General features: G+C 35.8%; 1 protein-coding gene across 2 annotated transcripts in view; it reads right to left on the bottom strand.

The window, feature by feature from the left end:
• PRKDC (protein kinase, DNA-activated, catalytic subunit) overlaps positions 1 to 26,596 on the bottom strand; it is a 183,383-nt gene that overhangs the window by 99,402 nt on the left and 57,385 nt on the right. For both annotated transcript variants that reach the window (XM_069099902.1, XM_069099901.1), the window contains exons 31-39: positions 17,834 to 18,088; positions 15,368 to 15,591; positions 13,867 to 14,075; positions 8,367 to 8,499; positions 6,522 to 6,680; positions 2,750 to 2,953; positions 1,664 to 1,849; positions 1,155 to 1,259; positions 297 to 464 (exon numbers count right to left, since the gene is read on the bottom strand). In XM_069099902.1, the coding sequence (XP_068956003.1) occupies positions 297 to 464; positions 1,155 to 1,259; positions 1,664 to 1,849; positions 2,750 to 2,953; positions 6,522 to 6,680; positions 8,367 to 8,499; positions 13,867 to 14,075; positions 15,368 to 15,591; positions 17,834 to 18,088 (1,643 nt within the window). The remainder of the gene's footprint in view (positions 1 to 296; positions 465 to 1,154; positions 1,260 to 1,663; positions 1,850 to 2,749; positions 2,954 to 6,521; positions 6,681 to 8,366; positions 8,500 to 13,866; positions 14,076 to 15,367; positions 15,592 to 17,833; positions 18,089 to 26,596) is intronic.

Raw genomic sequence — 26,596 nt, forward strand, 5'->3', positions numbered from 1 at the left:
TAACTTGCTGAAGGTTACATGGCCAGGTGTTTCTGGGTGGGTGCTAAGTGTCTGAGCCCGGGATTCGATCTCCAGGTCATCCCGACTCTGGGGCCAGTGCTCTTACTCGCTGTGCTACCTGGCCGCCCCCCAATGTTACTCTTCTAATTACAGTAGATTTCTTTTTATTTTGTGACATTTATCTCATTTTTATCTTGTGACAATCATCTCATTTTTATTTGTGAAAATAGGAAAGGAACTGAATAAATGATCAACAACCAATATTCCACATTTATACAATTGCATTCATTACTTACCTTTTTTGTGCAGTCCACATAGTTGTTGTACTTCAGGGTTCCCTGGACAAATTCATGAGATGTCATGGGAAAATTGGAAGCCACAAGTTTTTCAAGAGCAAGCTTAAGGTCTTCAAGTCTTTCCCCAGTAAGATTGGTAAAAAATGGAAGAATGATCAAAGCTTGACCCTGTTAAGGAAATATCAGCAATAACAGACATATGAGATTGTACTAAAAGTGGCCAATAGTCTATACTCATTAATTAAAATGATTATTTACTAAAAGTAATTAAAATAAGAGCCCATATGAAGTACATTATCTCATTATAATGATCTTTTAAGGGTAAAACCTGAATCGAAGACTCAATCTCAAGCCTTCCTTATTTTAGGTCACTCATTGACTAGAATCTTGGCAGTCACAAGAAAACATTACTATGTACTATACACACACACATGTATACATATACACATATGTATATATACACACTTATATGTGTTTGTGTGTGCATATACATATATGTGCACATATATACAAACATACATATACACACAATTTTATATATCTTCTATAATTATATTATAAACTCACAGGACATTTTCTCTTAATCCATACAGACTTTAAGTTACTCTGTATAGAACCATGACTTAAGTGGGAGTCAAGCCTGCACTGTTAAAGCTGGTTCAAGACTCCAGAGTTGCCCCTCACTAGGGTGGAACACCTCCTATCTTCCTCACTGAGGATGAAAAAGCACTCAAGTAGAAAAGCAGAAAAGTAGATTTTTTGAATAATCTCCAAAGTTCTCTCTCCAAGACCATAAGAATTTCTCTTTCTCTACATCATCCTATATGATATCATGTAAAAGAAAAAAACATGACTTGCCTTTAAATTCAGACCCAACTTTGGATCATCCAATAAACTGGTATATGTGGTAAAGACGTCCAAGAAAGCTCCATGATTTATATTAAAAGACACAGATGAGTCTATCTAAAGGGATTAAAAACCAACAATAATAATTTGGACAGTTTCTATACTTTCCCAAAAGACTATTACTTCCCCTATATTTCTGCCATATGTTAAGTTTCACAAATGGAATATAATTCTTTAGGCTTTAATTATTTTTCTAAAATATTTTACAAATTAAGATAAAACAAAGAGAAGGCACTCTGAAAAGCAAAACTCACTCCACAAATACAAAATTTAGAACATCCTATGGAAGAAAGAAAATGACAAATACTGCAATCATGAAACCAAAATTTTAAAATGTAGTTAATCATAACTTTTCTTCATCACACCAAAATTTTAAGAAACTTCAGAAAGGAATTGCTTAATACACATATTTTGAAGAAAGCTAGAAATATATTAGCAATTTTAAAATAACTGCAAAATACCTGTAGAATTTTAGCCATCAAAGTCAAAACTGCCATTTTACTTTCCGGAGCAGAATCTTTGGCCCACCATGTATCAAGTTTCTTCCAGTTTTGAAGAATTGTTGCCACTAACTTCATTCCCTGCTGCTTCCGTACAGTTCGATCTCGGAAGCTCTGATCTAACATACCATTCAAAATGGCACCCACCTGAAATGAAAAGTTTTCTTTTACAGTCGTTGAGGGACATTTTTTAACATGTCATCATTTTTAAAGAATATTTCTTGCCTCTTGAGACTAACAAAAAAATGCAAAAGAAGTCCTTACTTTTGCATATGCCAAAAAAAGGGTTTTTTTCACGTCATGGCTACTCACAGTCAAATATATTCTGGGTTAATAAAGAAGTTACAACTGCGGCTAGGTGGCACAGTAATTAGAGCACTGACCCCGGAGTCAGGAGGACCTGAGTTCAAATCCGACCTCAGACACGTAGCATGTACTGTGTGACCTTGGGCAAGTCACTTAACTCCAATTGCCCTGCCTTCCCCCCTCCAAAAAGCTAAAAAAAAAAAAAAGTTATTGGGGAGGCACAGTGAGTAGAGCATCGGCCCTGCAGTCAGGAGGACCTGAGTTCAAATCTTGCCTCATACACTTAACACAAAAACTAGTCATGTGACCTTGGGCAAGTCACTTAATCCCAACTGCCCTCCAAAAAAAAAAGGTTACAACTAATGATAGCCACAAAAGAATCGTCTGCAGCAGACACTAACAGGTAGTGCTATTACTAATCTTAGAAAGGAAGATACAAATTTTAAGAATTGATCTACTCTACTTTAATAGGGTAGGTAAGGTAAATACACAAATAAAACAGTGTATATCTTTATTTCTTTTTTAAATTGTGTTTTTTTAACTAAATATTACAGAAACTGAATCATCATAAAGAATTATGGAGTCAAAAAAACCCAACATTTCAACAACTGATGAGACCTAGAAATTACCAAAAAATGTTTCCACCTCCACCAAGAGTTGTTTTTTTTTTTAATGACAAGATATTCTGGGAAACTGTGACAATTTCTATCTATAATTACTCAAAGGAAAAGGATTCAATACCATTTTGGCATTATCCAGAGATGATTTCATAAGCTCTAATATAGCAGTATCAAGATTTTTCAGTAGTTCAGTGTTGATGACTTCTGAGAATAGGCTATAGAAATATTCTCCATGGGAGAAGCTGATTAGATTCTTCTGGGATGTTCCTGAGAGTGGCACAGAGAGCACCACTGTATTCAATAGAAGATTCACTAACTCTTCACACTGTGAAAAGGAAGAAAAGTTGCAACTTATCCTCATTTAAAAATATAATTTAGGAAAAATGTCTTTTAACTAATGAGTGTTTTTGAAGCAGAAAACAAATCAGTACTAAAGAAATTAAACACTTGGTACAATTCTAGACATTTTTATTTTGAAAAAAAAAAAACGTGTATTTTTATCATCTAGCTAGTAAAATCTATTTCTAGATGAAAATGAAAGAGGGATCTTTTGGCCACTGATACACTTTCACTTATAATAAATATATTGAGGACCACTGAGTCCAACCTCTAATCTCTATGAAAGAATCTGGTTTGATACATAGCATTACAGAATTCTGAAATTCAGTCACCTTAAATCACACACGTGACCCTCCTAAAAGGAATGTAGGCTCATTTTGTCCAAAGAAAGAATTGCCATATTTCAAATCTCTGCAAATGAACCTCAAAGAATATCATTTTGTTTCTATTCTGCATAATGTAAGTTTGGAAAGAGTTTTAAATTCCCACATAGTCCCATATCATTCAACTCCCCCCACTAATCTTCAGACCTCTTCTCCACCCTCCCAAATGTTGGCATAGAGATGGAAAGATCTAAGGAAAAATTTTAGGTCAGGGATGAGGTGAGAGTGGTGTTAAGTAATCCTTATGTTTTCCCAGGGCTTTTTTCCCCAAAGGAATGTTTCATAAAGTTTTCGTATATTGCTACATACTCTTTTACTCCATTAAAAATTATGCAATGGGGAAATTCTTATGTAAAATCATTTTAAATTAGTTAATACAATTCTTATCCAAAAAAAGACCATACAAATAACTTTGAAAACAAGAAAGTTGAGAGGCAGGATGCCAAAGCAGACCCAAGTGACTTAATCTTAGTGTTCCAGGCATGTGAAGCCTGGTACCTTACTCTCCCTTTTCAGTCTTCTTACATGTTACTACCCTTTCTACTGGAGATTCCTCACATTCCTCCATCTCCTGTCTCTAAAAGTTTGAAGTAGGTATCTTTCATTCCTGGAATTCACTGTCTCCTTACCTTGGCCTTTTGACTCTAAGTTCAATGCTCATTTTCCTATAGTAAGGAAGGGCCTGCAAGGCTAAAAAAGGCTTCAGTTTTGAAGGACGGTACTACTAAAAATTTCTATGTTCTGTATATTAGTGTTTGTATGCAAGAAGACACTAAACTATATTTTTCTCTTTTCTTTTCACCAAAAAAAAAAGAAATTAATTACATCTAAATCTAATTACAACGTTACATCTGCAGAAAATTTTAAAAATTTTTCAATTACTATCAAATGAAATTATTTCTAAATGAAAATAATTATACTCAAATTCCATATCAAAAATTATTTTCAATAAGTTTGTGAATTATTTTTTTCCTTTCTTAACTCTTTCTGAAAACAGTGCTTTCTGTATCTGCTTAACACTACGAAGCGTACTAAATTAGTCAACCAACAAGCATTTATTAAGAACTTACTATGTGCCAGGCATTGTGATAAGTGTTGAGGACTTAAATATGTACAAAAACAAAATTCCTTCCCTCAAGAAGATCACAATATATTCCAATGGAGGAGTTAATATTCAAATAATTATGACTATACAATATAAATAGAAGGTAATCTGAAAGAGAAGGCACTAGAAGCTGGAGGGAAAGGACCACTGGGGAAGAGCTTTTCCAGAAGGTAGAATCTGAATTAAATCTTAAAGCATCCCAGTCATGAAAGACAGCTAATGAAAAAGCAGAGTGTAAGATGTAGTGCCATGTTTGAGAAACAGAAAGCTGGCCAACCAGTCTGGCTGAATATTAGATGCAGAGAAGGGAGAAAAAGTACAAGGAGATAAGAAAGGCAGGAAGGGGCTAGGTTGTAAAGGCCTTTAAATGACAAGAGATTTTATATTTAACCCTAGAAGTAACAGGGAGACAATGACTGGAGTATAGTGAGTAGTGAGGTGAACAGTTAGATTTTTGCTTTAGAAAAATTGCATGCAACCAAGTGGAAGATAGACCAGAATAGGGAAAGACTTAAGAAAAGTAAGGAGGAACAGCAGTAGACTGTCTGTGGTGACTAAAAGGGATACATATGAGAGATGTTGTGAAGGTTGGAATAACAAAACTTGGAAACTCACTGGATGTGAATGTGAGTGAGAGAGTAAGGATGACACCAAGGTTATGAGTCTGGGTGGTGCCTTCAATAGCAACAGCAAAGTTAGGAAGAGTGGAGGATACAGGGGTAAAGATAATGAGTTCTGTTGTAGATATGCTGAGTCCAAGATGTCCACAGGACATTCAGTTCAAGATGTCTGAAGAAGGAGTTGGTGATGAGAGACTAGGACTGAGAAGAGAAACTGGAACTGGATATATAGATCTGGGAATCACCTGCACAGACATGCTCATTGAATCCACGTGAAATGAAGAGATAGTATAGAGGGAAAAGAAATCTCTATTATACAATTTTTCTTTCTTTTTAGCAAGTTTTTAATCTACTCATAAACTTGCAATAATTAAAAGACCCTAGATTCCTTTAAGTTGACAAGATTGTAGACTCATTTGCATCAAAATTAAAAATGTTTAAAGGTAAATTTGGAACCAGGAAATAAGATATACAGGCAATGGGATATAGAAATCCATCTTACCCTACAAGAAAGTAAAGGGAGTGGGGATTTAGGGGGAGTTTAAGAGAGGGCAGATTGAGGGAAGGGATATTCAGCATGCTTGCCATCTTTGGGTAGGGGATTGGGGAAGGATGGGAAGAAAATCTGTAACTCAAAATCTTGTGGAAATGAATGCTGAAAACTAAAAATAAATTTTAAAAAATTTTAAATAAGGAAATTTGGAGTTACTATCTTAATAGTAAAATTAAGTAAAAGTTTTAAAGTTTTAAAAAATAAGGATGTTTAAAGGTAAATTTGGATTTCTTATCTTAAGATATTTTTAAATTTAATATTCCAAGCACGATAAATTATGGAGCAAAGAAAGTTATGAATAATGTAATTTTATGCTCCTGTAACGATATTTTAGATCTAACAGGAAAAAAGTCCTTGAGATATTTTTCGTTACCAAAAAATTTTCAATTTTATTAACAGAAAACAAAGACAAAATGCTTACTTCCCCTTCCATGTTTTCAAATTTTCCATGAAAATCTGCATCTCTAATCTGGCAACCCTAAACATTACTTGATTATTTGGACAGCACAGGTTTTGGCAGAGACAAGAGCACAAAGAATGGAACATATATCATGTCACACTGGATTGGGAAAGCAAACACTTGACCTAAATTAAATAATTTAAGACTATCTTTGTAAGGAGTAGCCATGGAGCTCATAACAAATATAGTGATCCTCTGGTGTTTTCAGATCTTCTGAAATAAACCAGAGTTAAGATTTAAGTTCCAGCCTCATGTCAAAGACAAACATTTTCTGAAGGATTAGGGATGTTCATTCCTACAGAAGTCACTTACCACAATGCCCCAACTATTTAACAAAGTGCTAAATTCCATTTTTAGAAACAAAAGGAAAATGAGGGGCTACATATTTCTATAACTGATACACTGCATCACAAAACCTTTTTTTTTCTCCTACCAGTCCTCCAAAAGCAAAAGCCAACTCCAGAAGTCCACTTGCCAATCGTTTACTACTGATTTCTAATGAGGGAAGGGCAGTTCTCTCATCTCCAGGAGCAATGCCTTTATAAACAACAGACAGGAGCTTTGCTCCAATTGGATGAGGTAGATCTGTAGCCTAAAATAAAGAGATATTCAAGAGTAAAATATTAAGCATCATTACAGCTATAAAAATTTTCCTAAATAAAGTGTATAAAAAGTACTTTGTTTTAAAAGTTTCAATATATAAACTGTTAAGACATAATAAACAGTTCTCAAGGGAAAAAAATCCAAGTTATTAACAAACCTATGAAAAAATACCCAAAATCACTAATAAGAGAAAGGAAAATCAAACATGCTAATGTTCTACCTTACATCCATCAGACTGGGAAAAATGACAGAAAAGGAAATTGACCATTGTTGGGCAGGCTATGGGAGGTCAAGCACACTAATGTACTGGCAGTACAGCTTCGAAATGGTCCAACTGTTCTGGAAAGCAATCTGAAACTCTACCCAAAAAGTCAATATAATTGTGCATATATCATTTGACCCAGAAATATTATACTTCAAGGAGATTAAAGAAATTGAGAAAGGTCTCATATGTAAAAAATATAGTAATATTTTTATGTTTTGGCAAAAAAAAATTGGAAGTCAAGTGGGCTTTCCATCAAGTAGGGAATGGCTAAACCAAATATGGTCTAAGTGTAATGGTACAGAAATGTAATGGATTATTGTGCTACAAGAAACTATGAAAGAGATAGGTTATGAGAACCCTGGGAAGATTTGTATGCATTGATCCACAGTGAAATGAGTAGAACCAGGAACCATATTTAGACAATGATGATAGCACTATAAGGGAAACAGATTTAAAAGATTTAAGAATTCTAATACAATAACTAACCATGACTCCAGAAGACTAATAACTAAACATGCCTGACACTATTAAGTAGAGAAGTGAACTATAGGTATATAATAAGCATACATTTTCAGATACAATCAACATAACACATTTTTTTTATTTGACTATACTTATTACAAGGGAGGGTGTTAAGGGTAGATAGTGACAGTTATACAAAATGAGAAAAATGTCAATGAAACATTTAAAAAATATAAATGAAAGCAAAATTAAGTTCAGAAGGTATTGGGAAGGAAAAGATTGAATGGTTAACTACATTAAATTTATTAGATATATTTATTTTAAAATACTAATGGTTTGACATACAGCCGTCTATTTATGATCATCCTTATATATGGAAATGCTATTTGTTGAAGATAATCTGACTAACAGTAAATTTTAAAAGAATATATATCTTGTTCTTTATGAGCAAATGAGTTTCTTTACCTTGCAAGATGTTTAATTTGGTAATGTAAACTCAGTTATATTTTCTGGGGTCAATTTCCCTCATGTTGGCTAATTCTAAACACACTATTATAGATTTAAAAAAATATATTTATTACTAACTTCCTACTTGGCTAATTCTACACACACTTCATAGATTTCTTTAAAAAAAAAGATTTATTACTAACTTTCTAATTCTATAGGTGAACACAATATTATATAGAGAATCTACAGAAGTCCAACTGGTGATTTAACACAAGAAATTCAAGTTTTCCAACTTTACTTTCATTTTTAAATAAGTTACCTGTTTGAAAGTGTATACCTGTGTCACTAAAATTATAAAATGACAATAAATATTTTTGGAACTTGAAGTATATGAAGTTCTCTGTATATTAAAGGTTTTTGGTGAATGGTACAAATGAATGCAAGAATTCAATACAATTAAGGCAAAAGACATGTAAATTTATATTCCATGAAAATGTTTACCTGAGATTCTACTGTAGAATGCAAAAGACCTGCTTTATGTAGCTGTTTACATGCTGACAGGATAGAAGCCAGATTAGCTCTATCAAATCGAGCATCTGGATTGTATAAATCAACAGCACAAATGACTTCAATGCTGGCCAGGTAAGACAAAAGAAAAAAAACAAAATTAGTTTTTAATCTCAATAAATTCTATTGATACAATATCAAAAAACTGCTACATAAATTTACCTTTCAACCAGGCCTGGAATCAGATCTGTGAATTGTATAGCATCTGAGATAGCTCAGCTATTTCCAGGCATATGGCTAGATTGCATGTAGCTAAAGTTTTGACATGTATCTTTTATTATCTGTGATTAGTTCTAGGCTTTCAATTTGGGTTCTGAATTCATTAGCAAATTTCATTAGATAACTTTCATTAATTCAGCAGATATATATACTACACATAAATCTTCAGACTTATCTTCAATAATTATATAATCTAATAAGAGTTATAAGACATAAAAAAATAGTAAAAAATACACATGGCTTAGGTGGAGGACTAAATTATATCTGAGTCACATGACCTCCCCAAAAGAGAAATTATACAGCCTAGGATACCAAAAGCCCTGATAAACTAATAATAGAAAAAGTTAATTTCCTAACCCTAACTCAGTATCCCTTTCCACCCTACCCATCATGGTCCCTGGAAAACCAAAAGCCGGAAGTCTGCTGGTCTGGGAAAGCAGTGAAGCTGTACTAAAAAAGAGCTCAGTCAAAAAAAACTGTGGAAAAGAGAGCCCTGAGGCAGGACACTTTTGTAGGGCTGTGCAAAGCTCCATTACATCTAAAGGAAAGAATGCCGCATCCAACTAAGGCAAGTGCTATCCTTACAGAAATCATTTGGGACAGAGACTGAGGCTGGAGAAATGTGAAATCACCCAGCGTGGGAGGTGGCTGACAGGATTCTGAGGTCCAGCCCCCTGTGAAATCACAAAAAAAAGGGAAGTAGTTTTAAAGTGAGCAATAGAGTACCATATAAGGAAAAGACTGAAATTATCAAAGATCTTGGCGGAAAAAAAAAATTCAGGCAAAGGTCTTGAGTAAAAGTAGATATACCAATGGAGAAAATATTAATAATAGAAGGAAATATATGGTCTCAAGATGAGAGTAGAGATATCTGTGAGTGAATGTTTCAAGACAAAGGAAAATGAATCAACCTATGGAATCCCAAGAGAGCATGGAACAATAGCAGAATGTTCCTGAACTGCCAAGAAGAGAAATAAGAACTGTAAAACTGGTATTTAAGACCTACACAACAGAAATAATTGTCAGAATAGAATACTTTGAACCTACACTGGCTTCACTAAAGAAACAAAAGAGGGAACAACTGATTGCAAATGCAAATATATAAAAGGGAAGGACAATCTTGAAGGGGAAGTGTGAAAAGAACAAATGTTATAAGGAAAAATGACTACCATACAAAAAAAAAATATTGATTCCAAAGACAAGATGCAAAGAGACAACTTAAGAATTACAGAAAAACATGACAAGTCAAAAAACCCAAATGCCATACTACAAGAAGCAATACAAGAAAACTGCCCGGGGTATCTGAAATAGAAAACAAATATCCATCAAAAGACCCCAAGTCTCTAGAAAAATAATGCCACATTGCGAATTCCAAGATACACACAGTCTTTCAATTTTATAATTCCAATAAGGACAAGAAATCCTCCAAGCAACCAGAAAAAGACCATCAAATATAAAGGAAAGTCAATATACAAAATTATTTTATGCTCACCAGAAACTGCAAGAAGGAATGGAATAATGTGTTCTGAAGAACAAGGAACAATGTGTTCAAGATGCAACCAAAGGTGACATAACCTGCAAACCTAACCTGCAAAACTAAGCCTAACCATTAGTAAAAAGGATTGACATTCAATAAAAAAAAAATTGAAGCATTCCTAGAAAGAAAAGTAAACAAATACAATAATCAAGAACAGCAATAAAATAACAACAGAGTTACTACTGAATGACCACAGTGAAGGCCAAAGGTTAATGATGAACTACACAATCAGGGATGTAGGAAAATTCCTATCATGGGACAAAATCCTCTCTATAACCTGTAGGAATTCGTATTTTTAAGAATGAGGTACAATAGAAAATGGAGGTTGGGGATGAGAATAATACAAGAACTGCTGAGAAGAGGTAACTAGACCCAAAATAAGTACCTTTGAAGCTTTAATTTCATGAGGAATATAGGGACTAAAAAATAACTAAATAAGTTAAAAACTATGAACCAAAGAATGAAAGTCTAGAATAGATAGAAGGGGAAGATAAATAATGAAGAAAATAAGGAGATAAAGTCTCTTTTTAGGAAAAGGAGTGTGAGGGATAACTTGCAGTGAAGTTTCCCCATTCTAAACATGATATATACATTCTTATTACTTCCCTATATTTTGTAACTAAGTTCAGTATTATTTCCCTATTTATAAATATAAGTCATTGTGTATTTCAAGGTAATGTAAGAGCTACTGAGTATTAATACAATCGATTAGATTGACTATTGAGATCAAATTAGAGGTGTTTTTAGTTTGGGGAAAGGAATGGTAGTGTGAGAGGTAGCAAAGGGTTAAGTTTCTATACAACTGCAAGAATTGCTGAAACAAGACTACTGATAAAAAGTACCAGACAGTAGCCTTGGGAAGAAGTTGAGTTCCCATTTCCAGAGAACTCCTAGATAACACTAAAAAAGGAGCTGGCAGCAGCAGGTGGATTTGACCAATCAGAAAGTAGACAGCGGCCTTGGGACACTCAGGCCCAGATAAGAACACATCTAGGTTGGACAGAAAGGGGTTCAGTATTCTGAGGCTGTTACTGCGCTTGCATAGTGGACCTCATATATTATGTATGTTATCTAACAAAATTAGAGCCTCATCAGTAATAATTAGGTTAATGTTTGGCAAAAGTCTAGAGAAAAAAAGGTAACAAAAAGGAAGAAGAGAGTGGAGGTTTGAGGGTGAAGGAAAGAGAGTTGAAGCATTGTGTTTTATAGAGGAACAAGGAGGGAGAAGGAAGTGGGGAGGGAGAAAGAGATCCAATTTGGGGGGAAAAAGATACAAAGAGTCTTGGAAGTTTATAGAAGAGAAAGATTATTTTGAGCTGGGGAAATGGGAGGTAGAAATCAGGAAAGGCTTCTGTAAAGCACTGATGTGTTAAATTGGGCCTTTGAAGACTGTACAGGAATTGGAACATAGAGCTGAAGATATGAGAAGATAAGTAGTTCAGTTCCACTAGAAGGTAGGTAACATGAAAGGAAATAGTGGCAAATAAAATCATGAAGGTAGTGTCAGTTCTATTATGAAGCTCGTTTTGAAAACATGAATCTGTTGCAATTCAATTGATGTATCAGGGAACATTTTTGCTGTTAACATGAATTTTGAACTGGCTTACATATGACTGATTATACAGAAATTACACTTCATAATAACTCAAAAGTGAGCAATATTCTGATGCCAAGTTCTACAAGAAAACTTCAGGTCTTTGTCAACATAAAGTGCCATATTTATTATACATCTTCTGATGGAAGAGGCACTGTGGGAGGAGGGGCTAGTCTACCATGAACTTCTGTTCTGTCCCTCGCTCCCCAAGATTTTGAGTATAGGCCAGTAGGAGCTGGGCTTAGGCGGAGCAGCAGCTGGACACATTGGACTGCCACTATTTACTGGGGTATTATTTATTTCTTCACCATTTAACATGCATGAAACTGTGCTACCATTTTTACTGGGTTCCTATTTTTTTTTAATGTGTCACTGATGGAGCTGTTGAGCACTGTGTCCCATCTTCATTTTCCCCATAAACTTGTGGTTTTTATTTCCCAACTCTGCACAGCTGGTACTTTTTGAGGAACACATTTACAGCAGAACTGACTGGATAATAGTGGCAAATCAGGGAAGGGCCTGAAATGCTAAGCAAAATACTGCAATTTTTTATTTGGCAGGGAAGCCACTTTGAGTGAGCAGAGTTTATGTGATAAAAGATATTTTTTAGGGAGAATGTGGCAGTGGCCTATATGCTCCACTGGAAAAAGGATCAATTGTCAGAGAGACTCTAAACTGCAGCAGTTTAAGTCAGCGTTCTCCAAAGAGGGATACGTGGCCATTCAACCAGAGGCTATGGAGACAGGGTGCAACTCAGCTTCTCCACAACGGTTAATTTCCAGACTTGTCTCCAACAGTCAAAATCTATCATCAGCCCCACAGGCTCTCTCAGTTCTGTCCCATTCCTCTACTGTTCAGTCTCCCAACCTTTACCTTACTAAGCCAGTCTCTGAAGATACTTATAATCCAGCCATTCTCTAGTGCCCATGGCACCAGCAGCAAAGGTGTCACTGAGTAAACTCCATCATCTCTACAGCCTGTCCACCCCATCCCCCAATCAAATGCTGCTTGTTGCAGGTTCTCTTCAGAGGACAGGACTGACGGGGAATAGTCTCACCCCCCCATTTTTGTCCTTGAAGGAACAGAATGAGTTAAAAAGGACAAGGTGTAACCTATATCACAGAACTCATTATCTTTACTCACTCCCACTCCTCTTTCAAATTTCTGTATCACCATAGAGTGCCCCAATCTCTTTCCACTTCTTACTCTCCATACCACCCATCTAAATTGGTTGCCAAATCTTGTCATTCATTTCTACTTCTAGAACACCTTTTATATCTGTCTCTTGCTTTCTCTTTGAAGTTTTTACTCTATAACCATGACCCTACATAAGGCCCTTATCATCCACTTGTCTGTAATTCCAACAGCCTACTAATTGATATCCTTGCCTCGAAATCCCTCTCCTCTCTACACAACCACCAACACGATCTTTGTAAAATGGAAGCTTAATCATATCTCTCCTTTTTCTAATAAACCCTATTGGCTCTAAGGATTTAATATTATCTTGTTTTTATCCTATCCTTTCAAACTCCTACTTTTTTGTGTAAGCTTCATAATAATTATTAGTAAGTAAATACATGCACATTGGGGATGCTTTCTCAAAATTTTTTATTGGTCAAAAAAATCTGGAGTAGCATAAGAGAAAGGTAATAAAAGACCAAATCAGCAGGGAAATGTAAAGAATGGGGTCAATATAAAAATAATTTGAGCAGAGGTAGAACTGACAGGATTTACCTTTTCATTAGCTATGAGAGAAAAGGGAGAAAGAATAAACTAAGATGATAACAGAAGTTTTAAGTCAAACTGCACCATGAACTATACTTTCAACAGAAATAAGTACTCAGAAAGAACAGCAGGTTTTAGGACGACAGTGAATTCCGTTTTAACCTTTTTAGTTGAATGTGCTGGTGAAACATCCAGGCTGAAGATGTCCAGTAAAAAGTAGGAAATAGTTTATCTTATTATTCAAATAACTCATTTGAGGCATGACAAACATTTAAAAAGCCACCCCTCCTCATTTCTGTCAGCATCATTAAATAAGTAATTTTTACTTCAAGGCTGTGGTTTTTAATTTAAATGCCTACCTTTGTGGTGTTATTCTTTTCTTTATGTTGATTTCTAAAGATTCCTTATATGGAGATTTTTTTAAGGCTTTCATAAGGTTCACACAGACATTGGGAAGATTATTCATCACTTGTACATCAGCTATATTAAAACCAATACTTGATGGATCACACAATGTTTTGACTAATAGTTCCATAAAGTAAGTGCTGAGTAAATCCTTCTCAAGGAGCTGTAAAAATGATTAAAATCAAATAAGTTGTTTTAGTCAACAGCTATTAATATCCTTCTACAATACCATGACCTCATTAATTTCACATTTGCAAAATTGGGTGAAGAGTTTTCTCTCTAAGTTCACTGGATCATAAAATATAACAAAGGCCAGAATAATGAGAGGAAACTAAATATGCAAAGACTTTAGGTTTCTTCTTACTCTAGGAAATGTATATAAGCAAATTTCATTTTATTTTTCCTTTCAAGAGTGATTAGCTGCTAAAAGACAACTGAAGAAATACTAAATAAAAACCTGGGTAATTTGTAAATATCACTTTACGCCTGATTATTGAATAGAAATGAAAAAAATCCAAAGGACTATTAAAATTGATCAAATTGTGGTAACCTACTACATCCACCTTAATCATTAGGTGATACAATTGAGTTTGATCTGTTACAACAGCTAACCCCCTTTTCACCACTACTTTTTTCTTATAGCCCTGAAGGCAATTCCAAAAGATGAATTCCAAAAATAGTTTGGGTAATGGCAGCATTGCTAGAATAAATTCATGGCCTCCCAAGCTGACTACTTTGAGTCATAACTTTTTGAATACATAAATTCCAGTGTTTGTTTTTTAAACAGCTCCCGACTTTTTAGTTTATATGGCTTCTGGTTTTCACTGAACTAGCAATGATCAAAACCACAGGAAGAGATATCTTCCTGCAATATTACTTTTTAAAAATTAATTTATTTTAATCTTCAACATTGATTTCCACAAGATTTTGCGTTCCAAATTTTCTCCCCATCTCTCCCCTAACCCCCACCCCAAAATGGAATGCATTCTGATTACCCCTTCCCCCAATCTGCCCTCCCTCCCCTCCTATCCCCCTCATTTTCTTGTAGGGCAAGAGAGATTTCTATACCCCACTGCCTATATATCTTATTTCCCAGTTGCATGTAAAAACAATTTTTAACATTTGTTTCTAAAACTTTGAGTTCCAAATTCTCTCCCTTCTTCCCTCTCTATCATCTACCCTCATTGAGAAGGCAAGCAATTCAATATAGGTTATACATGTGTAGCTACTGCAATGTTACTTTTGGCCAATTCCCAGCAACTTGATACTAGCTAACCTCCCATAATATCTTACAATTTTCTTTATTGTTTGGTTAATTATTTAAGCTTTTTTTAAAAACCAGTATGTTTAAAGAATTCTAAACTTGGGATATGCTATATAATATAATAAATATGATAAATAAAATGACTATTACAAATTTATCAATTAAAAAAGATTGCTTTTTGGTGTTCCTACCTTCCAGACATCCTGACAAGTATTTAGAAGCATTGAGGAAAATTCCATAATTCTGACCACAATTGTACACTTGCTGTAATTATATTCTTCTCTTTCTTGTGGACTGAACACATTGCCTTTCACGCCAGTGCCAAAACATTTTTCTGCTGCCCTAATATCATGAAGAGCAATATTTTCTAAGAAAAATCCCACAGCTTTCAAAAATGAAGACTTTGCTTTCGTACCTAGAAAATATTGCATAAGAAAGACAATTATTATACAATTCTCTAGTCCAAAACAAGTACAAGTATTTTATTCTAAACCCAAAAGAGTCCTCATAGAAAGGTACAATAAAATAAGTACTTCATTAGAAGAGCTGTCACAATTTTTAAAACATTGATAAGTTGGTGAGCATCCTGAGTATAACCAGGATGATGAAAGGGTTTTGAATTTATGCCACACAAGTATCAACTGAAGGAACTAGGGATGTTTAGCTTGATGAAGAGAGGATGTAGTGGGGTAAAAGGGAAGAGGACAAGTCAGAAATCTTCAATTATATGAAACGTTGTCATATGGAAGTTTAGATTTGTTCTACCTGGTTTCAGAGAAAATTGCCAGAAGCCAGGTGCAAGAAGATGCAAACGAACAATTTAGGCCAGATGTCAGAAAAAACTTCCTAATAATGAGAGCTATCCATCAGTGGAATGGGCTGCCTCAGATTTCATTTCCCTTGGGAAGGGGGCTTAGTGGTGGGGATCTTCAAGCAGAAAATGGGCAATCACTCGTATATGTAGTAGTGGAGATTTTTTTTTTAGGAGATACAGGTAGAAACCAGATGGCTATTGAGATTCCTTTAAGTTCTAAAATTCTGTGCTTCTGTAATGGCCCAATAAAAGCTAGAATTGTAAAGTTGTTACTTATCCTCCAAACAATATTCAATTTCTGATTCTATAGTAAAAATGTAAAATACAATTAGTTTCATCAAGAACTAAAAATAATTAAAAGTACTATAAAGACAATTAAATCTTACAAAGCAATTTTCTAGCTTTGAACTTCAGACTATTAAATTTCTTTTTAAAAATGAAAATGCAAATACCTCCTGCCAGTTAAATGACTATCAGGAACAAGAAAGGTACATTAAGAATTCATTGAAGGGGCGGCTAGGTGGCACAGTGAATAGAGCACCAGCCTTGGAATTAGGGGGACCAGAATTCAAATCTGGCCTCAGACACTTGACACAATTACTAGCTGTGTGATTTTGGGCAAGTCACTTAACCCCAATTGCCCTAAAAGAAAAAAAAGTCATTCAAGAATTTTAAATTTCAAGTGCTCAGAGAGCCTAATGATTCTTAATTTTCTATCAGGAAGTCCTCTGGCTAAAGGAAATTACTATCTTTCAAATGGGGTACTCTTTCAAACCTTTCTGAGACAACAATGGTTTTTCAACATTTTGGTCTCTGGCTCATTGTAAATAAATAAAAGACCCTGAAGACCATTTACCTTACCAGTTCTCACAAGCCAGATTTAAAAAAAATATATATCCTTTAATCTACTTCTTGCTCAGTCACATGGTCTTTGTTATATGAATAGAAAAAGAAGACCAAGAAAAGGGGTCAAAACAGGTTGTATATAGGAAGAAACAGAAGAGAGAACAAAGGACCTTTGGGATATAATCGCATTCAATTCCACTTTACTGCATTCTACATTCCTAATCCTATAGAAAGTTCATTTCATTCCAAAAATAAATGAGATCATTCTTCCAATACTGTTTGAGTGATTCATCTAGACATCAATATATCAAATTCTTGGATTCACCTAGATACCAGGATATTCCACACTTTGTATATATTTTCAGACCACAGACCATCAATGACCAGTGGCCATACACAGAGATCATAGTTCTACTGAAGTTAACACTATAATTTTTAAAAAGCATAAGACATTTGAAGATGAAAGCAAATTAAAATGCAACACTATAGAAAACAGGAGAAAAATTGAAAGGCTCTGATACACGCTTTAATGATATACAAATTAAAACTTTGGAAACATAACATCAGCAAGTTAAACCAGCACATTACTCATTAATTGCTCTAATTCCTAGTAATCTAATAATTCAATCCTTTAAGAATCTGTGACTTCACTGGTATGCGAACTCCTACCAATTTAGATCCAAAATTTTTTGCCTTAGAAGATGGTTTTTTTATGAATTAATATGGCCAAAAAATTACCACCAGGTGTCCAAACCTCTCACAAGGAGTTTCCCCAAACTTAGCTAGGCTCCTGTGACAGGTGTCCAGTTCACTGACAAACCTTTACCTGAAGCTTATAGGCTGACAGCATCAGCTAGAGGTACTGCCTTGCTAGAATACTCTGGAGCCCTGGGTGACACTTATACCATATTTTTCTAAAGCCTCTGCAGTAGGACTAAAATGGAGTAAAAAATATCCCAGAGTAAAAACCAAAAATTACAACACAAATTTTACCTACCTAATATCTCTTGTGCTTTGACAGCTCTCTCTTCAATAAAAGTATTGTAACACTCCAAAGCTGCTAAAAGCATATCCATCCACTGCACAACAGCTCTTAAAGTAAAGGGTCCTTGCAAATCAAAGAGAGTAGGTTGAGCCAAGATTCCTGACAAATGGTCACTAACATTGCCTGCTCCTTCAAATCTATTTATGAGGAAAGAAATGTCTTCTTTTTTGAGAATGTCAGTCAACCAACAAGATGGAGATCTGTTGCCTGGAAAGAAAAAAAAAACAAGGTTTAATATTGTCAAAAGCAGAACATTTTACATGGAATCAATTTTTTGTTTTTATAATCAAATCATTATGACTAATGAAAATAGCAAAAAAAAAAAACCAGGAAATTTTTTTTTAATATACTTGGAATATAAAACTAATCAGAACAGACCTTATTTTGGGCTTTATATTGCAGATAAATTTTCAAGCCTACGGCAACAAATATCATAATAACTTTGTATATACACTTCTTTTTATATATCTTTCATTTTTATTGTTGTTCCAGATTTGTTACTTCACACAGTACTAGGCATTTAAGGAAAGTAAACTCCTTCTACCCAATTCAAACAGACAACTGTTCTGCAACTTAAAATGTTGCAGAGTGGGAGCAGCCAGGTAGCACAGCGAGTAAGAGCACCGGCTCCAGTGTTGAGAAGACTTGGAGATCGAATCCCGGGCTCAGACACTTAGCACCCACCCAGAAACACCTGGCCGTATAACCTTGAACAAGTTACTTAACCCCAAATGCTTTAAAAAAAAAATGTTGCAGAGTACTAAAAGGTTAAAATCTGGCAAGGATCACACAACCAGGAATACCAGAAATAGGATTTCAGGTCTTCCTAGCTCCAAGGGCTATACATCTATACCCACACAATTAAAATCTGACTATACATAGTATTAACAGCAGAGTAGAACGAAGGCAAACCCTGGCTGTGGCATTTGATATCGATGACCACCCTCTTTCCCTCTGGCATTTCTTCTTTCTTGGTTCTCCTACCCTTCTGACCATTCCTCCAACTCCTCACTTCATCATCTACATACCAGAGCTAAAAATAGGTAAACCCAACAGCCTTCTCCTCTCTTTAGAGATGACCTCATCAGCTCCAATGAGTTCAACTAATATTTGTATGCATATAACTCCCAGAATTCACTCACTCACTGTTTCTCCATCTCTGTATGTGTGTAAATGTGTGCATGTGTATAGATAAATATGACATATGTATATGTGTGTGTACACACATACACCCAATCTCTCTGAGGTCTAGCCTGATATCACCAACTGCCTACTGAATATTTCCATATGTGATGGTCCAAATGCTCAGCACATAACTCATCCTATGATTCTCACCTCCCCCCTTTCTCAATTTTCTTATTTCTACTGAAAGTCTTCCTTCCAAGCTCCCAGGTGCACAACTGTAGAATTATCCTTGGTAGCTGCTTACAATATCCCTCACTCCATATATCCATTCAGTTGCCTGGTCTTGTTTTTCTATTTCCACATCTCTCACATTCCAATTCCTTCTGCTCACTCACGTGGCCTTAACTACTACAATAGCCTCCTAAATATTCTTTTACCTCTCTACTCCATCTTCTATACAGATATCAAAATTATACTCCTAACAACATTATGTTGGACGATGTCATTCCCTTACTCAATCAACTCCAATAGCTCCCTACTGCCTCTAAGATCAAATATAAACTCTTCTACTTGGCATTCAGAGCCCTTTATAAGCTTGCTTTGACACGTCTTTCCAGCCTTATTAAAATAAAACTACTTCCACTCATAGATTCCATGGTCTTGTCACACTGGTCTTTCTGACTGCCACACAAAAGCCACATACCATCTCTGTGCTTTTGCAAGGGCTGTCTAGAAAATATTGTCTCCTTACCTCCACCTCTAGAAATCAATAATTTCCTTCAAAGCTAAGTTCAACTGTCATCTCCTACATAAGGCTTTTCCTGGTGCTTTTCCTCTCCCCCACAACTGCACAATCTCCCTTAATGGATTAAGTTTCACAGGTGTAGGGGCTGTTTCATTTCTCTATGAGCTGGACTCCTCTCCTGCTTCTGATGCATAGTAACCAAATGACCCTGAGCAACCCACTTTAACCAATGGAGGAAATTTCCACACCAGTTCTCCATGTAGATGAAATCACAGGACCACACCAAAACAAATATAGATTATGATAGTTACAACAAAATTAGTAGGATATTTGATCAAAAGTCATTATTTCCAAGCACTTTACAACTGTCAGATATATAATTTATATCTAAACTCAAAATGTTTTACTTCTTAGTAAATTGTATTTTAAAAGTTATTTTAATACTCTGGTACCCCCCAAATACAAACTGAACAAAAAAATTTAATATGACCTCTACTTAGAATATTTGACAGGATCAAAGCATTCTGAAGCTGTAACACAATATACTTCTGCACATAGACAAACATACATGTATACATATACATATGTGATTTTTCTGAAGTTTGGAATAGGAAGATCTGAAGGGTCAATGTCTCATGAGGTATAAAAAGAAACCGTGAGTCAAATACATAAAAAGCAAGTTAGTATAGCATTTTGAGTTTTTAAGATAAATTTTATATTTCCTGTTCAGTCAGGTTTTAAAACCGACAGGAAATTAAAATTACATCCAATAAATACATTTTTAAAAATCTTAAATATTCTATTCTATATTCTTAAATATTTTATTCTATTCTAACCAGTCAACACAATCAGAGGGAAGAGGTAGAAAAAGAGAAAAAATCTGGACATAGCTTCCTGCTAAAAGGGCTACCTGAAAGAGGCAGTCTGCCCTACTCCCATCTACCTACTATAGCCAAAAACTGAAGTTCTCACCAGACTGAATAATGATCAAGAAATCCAAGAAGCAATTACACCATGGAACTATCCAAGAGATCAGTCAGAAGGCAAGGGCAATAATAAAATTTCCCTGGGATTCCAGCACAGGCTTAGCCTCCCAGACTGCCAGGGACATGAAATAGCTTGCAAAGTTTTGTCTTTGGAATCCACAAGAATAAGGGCTTCACTGAGAATGAAAGCCATGGGGTGGGGGACCTTGTAAGACCCTGGAGAGGTAGAGATTGGTGACCACTGAAATGTCAAACAGCACAATGCCACAGTGCTCAAACTAGGACAGGTTTAAGGTTCATAACGCTGTCTTGAGACACCAGGAAAGGGTCTGAAGATCTAGGCAGGCTTACTAAGGAGGTGGAGGTGCATGTAAAAATCCAAGGGACCCAGGATAAGACCACCTCACAGAAAAGCAAGGCAAATAGTGAAGCCTGACCCTAGTACAAACCTTCAAATCACGGAATAAAGTTAGAGAGATAAGTAAATTGAAAACAAAAAACAAAAGAACCACCCTCTAATATAAAAAAATATTGTAACTGGAACTCCATAACCACTACAAGCAGAGACTTGAGGGGAAAAAGTGGACTTTCTACAAAAACTACATGAATAAAGAGAATAAATAAAAGCATTTTTAAAGAAAAAATTAAGAGGCAAGTGACCAAGGGAAGAATTAGAAGAATCATAGGAAGTTTAGAAAGAAAGTGGTAAATCTCACAAGAATAAAAGACTCTCAAAACTCAAAGAAACAAAGCAGACAGAAGATTCCAACATTAGACTCCTATTTTGGGGACAAAAAGGAGCAAAGCATGGAACAGGAGGAAGACAGTGAAGGTCAGAACTCCTGCACCAAAAGTTTCCAAGAAAAATACGAGTTGGTTACAGGCCAAAGAGGACTTTAAGAAGCAGATAAGAGAAGTGGAGGAAAAATTGGGAAGAGAAATGAGAACGATGCAAGAAAATTACGAAATGAGAGTCAACAGCCTGACTGAGGAAAATACACCTTAAAAAACAGACTAACTCAAATGGCAAGAGGCTCAAAAAGTCAATGAGGAGAAGAATGCCTTAAAAAGCCAAATTTGCCAGATAGAAAAAGAATCTCAAAAGCTCACTGAGGAGAATCATTCCTTGAGAATTAGACTGGAGCAAATGGAAGCTAATGACTTTATGAGAAACCAAGATGCTGTTAAACAGATCCAAACAAATGAAAGAATAGAAGGCAATGTGAAATATCTCATTGGAAAAACCACTGACCTGGAAAATAGATCCAGGAGAGAGAATTTAAAAATTATTGGACTACCTAACAGCCATGATCAAAGGAAGAACCTAGAAATCATCCTCCAAGAAATTCTCAAGGAAAACTGCCCCGATGTTTTAGAACCAGAGGGCAAAATAGAGCTTCAAAGAATCCACCGATCACCCCCTGAAAAAGATCCCAAAAAGAAAACTCCTAGGAATATTATAGCCAGGTTCCAAAATTCCCAGATCAAGGAGAGAATATTACAAGCAGCCAGGAAGAAACAATTTGAATATTGTGGAAACACAATCAAGATAACCCAGGATCTGGCAGCTTCTACACTGAGGGATCAAAGGGTTTAGAATGTGATATTCCAGAGGTCAAAGGAGCTGGGATTAAAATCAAGAATCACCTACCCAGCAAAACTTAGTATCATGTTTCAGGGGAAAATATGGTCATTTGGTGGAATAGAGGACTTTCAAGCATTCTTGATGAAAAAACCAGAGTTGAATAGAAAATATGACATTCAGATACAAGAAGCAAGAGAAGCATGAGAAGGTAAACAGGGAAAAGAAATCATAAGGAACTTATTGAAAAAAAAAAGAAAGAAAAAGAACTTATCGAAGTTGAACTATTTACATTCCTACATGCAAAAACAATAATTGTAACTGATGAACATTTTCTCAGTATGAAAATAGTTGAAGGGAATAGAATTATATATATATATATATACATATATATATATATGTCTATATAGGAGAGTATATGGGCGTATGAATACATATGTGAATGTGTGTACATATGTTTACAGGTATATATAGATAGAGGGCACAGGACCAATTTAATAGGAAGGGATGATACTTAAAAGGTGAAATCAAGAGGTGAGAGAGGAATATAATGAGAGGAGATGGGGAGAGACAGAATGGGGTAAACTAGCTCATAGAAAAGAGGCAAGGGAAAATGGTTACAATGGAGGGGAAGAATAGGAAGGCAAAATGGAATGGGTCAATCTTATTCTCACTGAATTTGGCTGAGGGAGGGAATGACATACACACTAAATAGGGTATCTCACCCTACAAGAGAGTAGGGGGGAAGGAGATGAGAGGGGGGATGATGGAAGGGAGGACAGGCTGGGGGGGGAGGGAAGTTGGAAGCACCCACTTTTGAAAAGGGACAGGATCAAAGCAGAGAATAGAACAAGTGGGAGGTGGGATAAGAGGGAGGGAAATATAGTCAGTCTTTTACAATATATCTACTTTGGTAATATTTCACGTTAGCTACACATGTACAACCTATACTGAACTGCTTATCTTCCCAGTAAGGGTGGGTGATAAGGGAGGAAGGGAATGAATCTGGAATTCAAAGTTTTAAAATCAAATGTTTAAAAAATATATATGTGTGTGTTTATATATACTATTATTAATACTATTTCACATGTAATTGGGAAATAAGTTATACAGGCACTGGGGCATAGAGATCCACCTGCCCTACTGGAAAAGTCGAAGAGGGTATGGGAGAAGATATGGGAGAGAGCAGATTGGAGGAGGGGATATCCTGTGGGACTGCTATTTTGGGGTGGTGGGTAGGGGAAAAAAGGGGGGGAAAATTTGTAACTCAAAATCTGGCAGAAATGAATGATGTAAATCAGAAGTTAATAAAGCACTTGAAAAATTAAAAAAAAATAACTAAAATATGTAAAAAGAATACACAAAGAAGGAAGTTGTGGAAGGAGTTGGCATCAGATGAACCTTTATCTGAAAGTGTTTATAAAGGAAGGTTGAACATGAATACTCACAAACACAGTTCAAATGAGAAAAACATCAAACTTAACAGAAAAACAAGCAGGGAAAGAAAGGAGGGAGAAAGGGGGAATTAAGAAAAAAGATAATACATGGGAGAGAGAAGTTACAAGCAAAATAAACTTCTTGATGCTAAAAGGAGAACTAAAAGGGAGTAAAAAAGAAAGAAATTAGTCTCAATAGAGTTGCCTTAGATTGCCTCCTAGACAACTGGGGAAGAGATGAATAAATTCTGTTATGTGAATGTAACACAATATTACTGCACCACAAGGAATTATGTAAGAGATAATTTCAGAGAATCCTGGGTAGTACAAATTAATGCAAAGTAAAGTGATCAGAATTATCACAACAATTTGTACCAGGAAAACATCACAATGGAAAACAACTATGAGAGTTTGAAGAACTATGATAAAAGGAGGGAGGAAAAGAGGAACAAGCAATTTCAATGGCATCCACTATGTGTCAGGCACTGTGCTAAGTGCTTTACAAACATGACCTCATTTGATCCTCTCAGAACCCCTGCAGAGCAGATGCTGGTGCTATCTTCATTTTACAACTGAGAACAACGAGGCTGACAGAGGTTTAAGTGCCTTGTCTGGGGTCAAAAAGCTAGTAAATGTCTGTGGTAGGATTTTAATTCAGGTCTGCCAGCCTCCAGGTCCAGCATGCTATCCACTTTACCACCTGACTGCCTACAGCAACGATCAACCATGTTTCTGGTAGAGTTATGATAAAGAATGTCACTCACCTCCTGAGAGTTAGCGAATATAACAAGTAGAGATAATCATTTCTGGACATGACCCAAGTGTAAATTTATTTTTCATGACTAGGTTTATTTGTTCTTTTTTCTCTTGTTTTTCAGTTGGGGTTGAGGGGAATGAGGAAGGGAACAGATAAAATGCAGTGATGCAGCAAAAAGTGGGAGAAACACAGTATCATTTTTTAAGTACTCGAAAGAAAACAGAAGAAAGTTCAGAAAGAAGTATAGATATGCAATACAGCTTTGGAAGCAATATATACAATTTATTAAATACTGTGTTTAAAAAAAGCAAACAGGATGAATGGGAAATTCACATTTTTTACATAGAATGAAATTTCTATGTTCTGTTTCATGTGTGTTAATGCTCCTTTTTGGTGCTGAAGTTCACAATTTTAAAAATATCTATAAAATGAAAATATTATTGGTAAAGGAAAGAGAGAAAGAATGGCATAGGGGGAGGGACACTGATACTTGTGCAGAAAAGGATGGTGAGATCTCCAGAAGAAAATTTAGACATATACAAATGGAGAAACACCTTTAAGAATAAATACAGAAAAAAGATGAGGATGAACAAATGAGACAGGAAATCTTATTAGCTAGATGCAAATTTACCATGTGACTGATGTTAAGCACAACTCAGTGTAGAATAACTCACACAGGATAAAAAGCAACTTTGGTATTTATTCCCTCTGTGAGGTAAAAAAAATTTTTTTCAAGCAACAATCTGACGAAAAGATTATGCTTTGTTTCAACTCTGCCTCACTTAAATCCAATTCACATGCAAGGCGAGACATCACCCATCATCCACTATTTTATCCCAACATTGTGATGTCATCTGTCCTCTTTGAAAATGAAGGATGGGTAATCCGGGCTCAGATACTCAGCACCACACCCAGAAATAACTGGCCTGTAACCTTGAGCAAGTTACTTAACCCTGATTGCTTAAAAAAAAAAAATGAAGGATGGGGATGGAACCAAGATGGCAGAGTAAAAGCAGGGACTTGCTTAAGCTTGTCCACAAATCCCTCCAAATAGCTGTAAAAAATTGACTTTAAACAAATTCTAGGGCTGCAGAACCCACAAACTGACAGGGTAAAACACATCTCCAGCCCAAGACAGCCTGGAAGACTGACAGGAAGGGTATGTTGCATTGGGCTAGGAATGGAGCGCAGTCCAATGAGGGCTTCACTGGGCACAGACTGGCAGATGTGACAATTTCCAGACTCTCAACACACAAAAACTGAGACCAGTGTGGAAAGTAGGGGGGGAGCTCTGCGGGACCTGGATAAAAGAGGGGCATGCCATTAGGCCCTGGCCCAGGGTGGCAGAGGTGGTGGCAGCAACAACATGAGGTGGAGTAGAAAAACGGCTGCTTCCGGAGCACTGGGCCCACAGACAGTGGGGGATCCAGAGGCTGACACAAAACCCCTGAAACCGGGGACAATACGCCTACCTGGACGCCCTCACCCCACTGCAAGCAGAGTCCTACCTTGACAAAGGGGGCAGAAAGTCAAGTATTGGGCTGGGAAGATGAGCCAACAGTATAAAAAAAGTCAGAATCTTACTTTGGTGACAAAGAAAATCAAAACATACAACGAAAAGAAGACAACAAAGTCAAAGTTCCTACATCAAAAGCCTCCAAGAAGATGTTGTTAGGCCATGGAAGAGCTCAAAAAGGATTCTGAAAATCAATTAGGAGAAGTAGAGGAAAAACTGGGAAGAGAAATGAGAGTGATGCAAGAAAATCATGAAAAATAAGTCAACATTGGGAGGCAGTTAGGTGGAGCAGTGAATAGAGCACCGGCCCTGGAGTCAGGAGGACCTGAGTTCAAATCCAACTTCAGACACTTAACACACACAAAAAACTAGCTGTGTGACTTTAGGCAAGTCACTTCAAATAATTCCTTAAAAATTAGAATGGAGCAAATGGAAGCTAATGACTTTATGAGAAATCAAGAAATTATAAAACAGAACCAAAAGAATGAAAAAATACAAGACAATTTGAAATATCTCACTGGAAAAACCATTGACCTGGAAAATAAATCCAGGAGAGAGAATTTTAAAA

This window comes from Petaurus breviceps, unplaced genomic scaffold (genome assembly GCF_028583685.1).
Source record: "Petaurus breviceps papuanus isolate PSGF00001 unplaced genomic scaffold, PetGlider_PUasm1.0 38, whole genome shotgun sequence".
In the NCBI taxonomy this organism is placed as follows: Eukaryota; Metazoa; Chordata; class Mammalia; order Diprotodontia; family Petauridae; genus Petaurus; species Petaurus breviceps.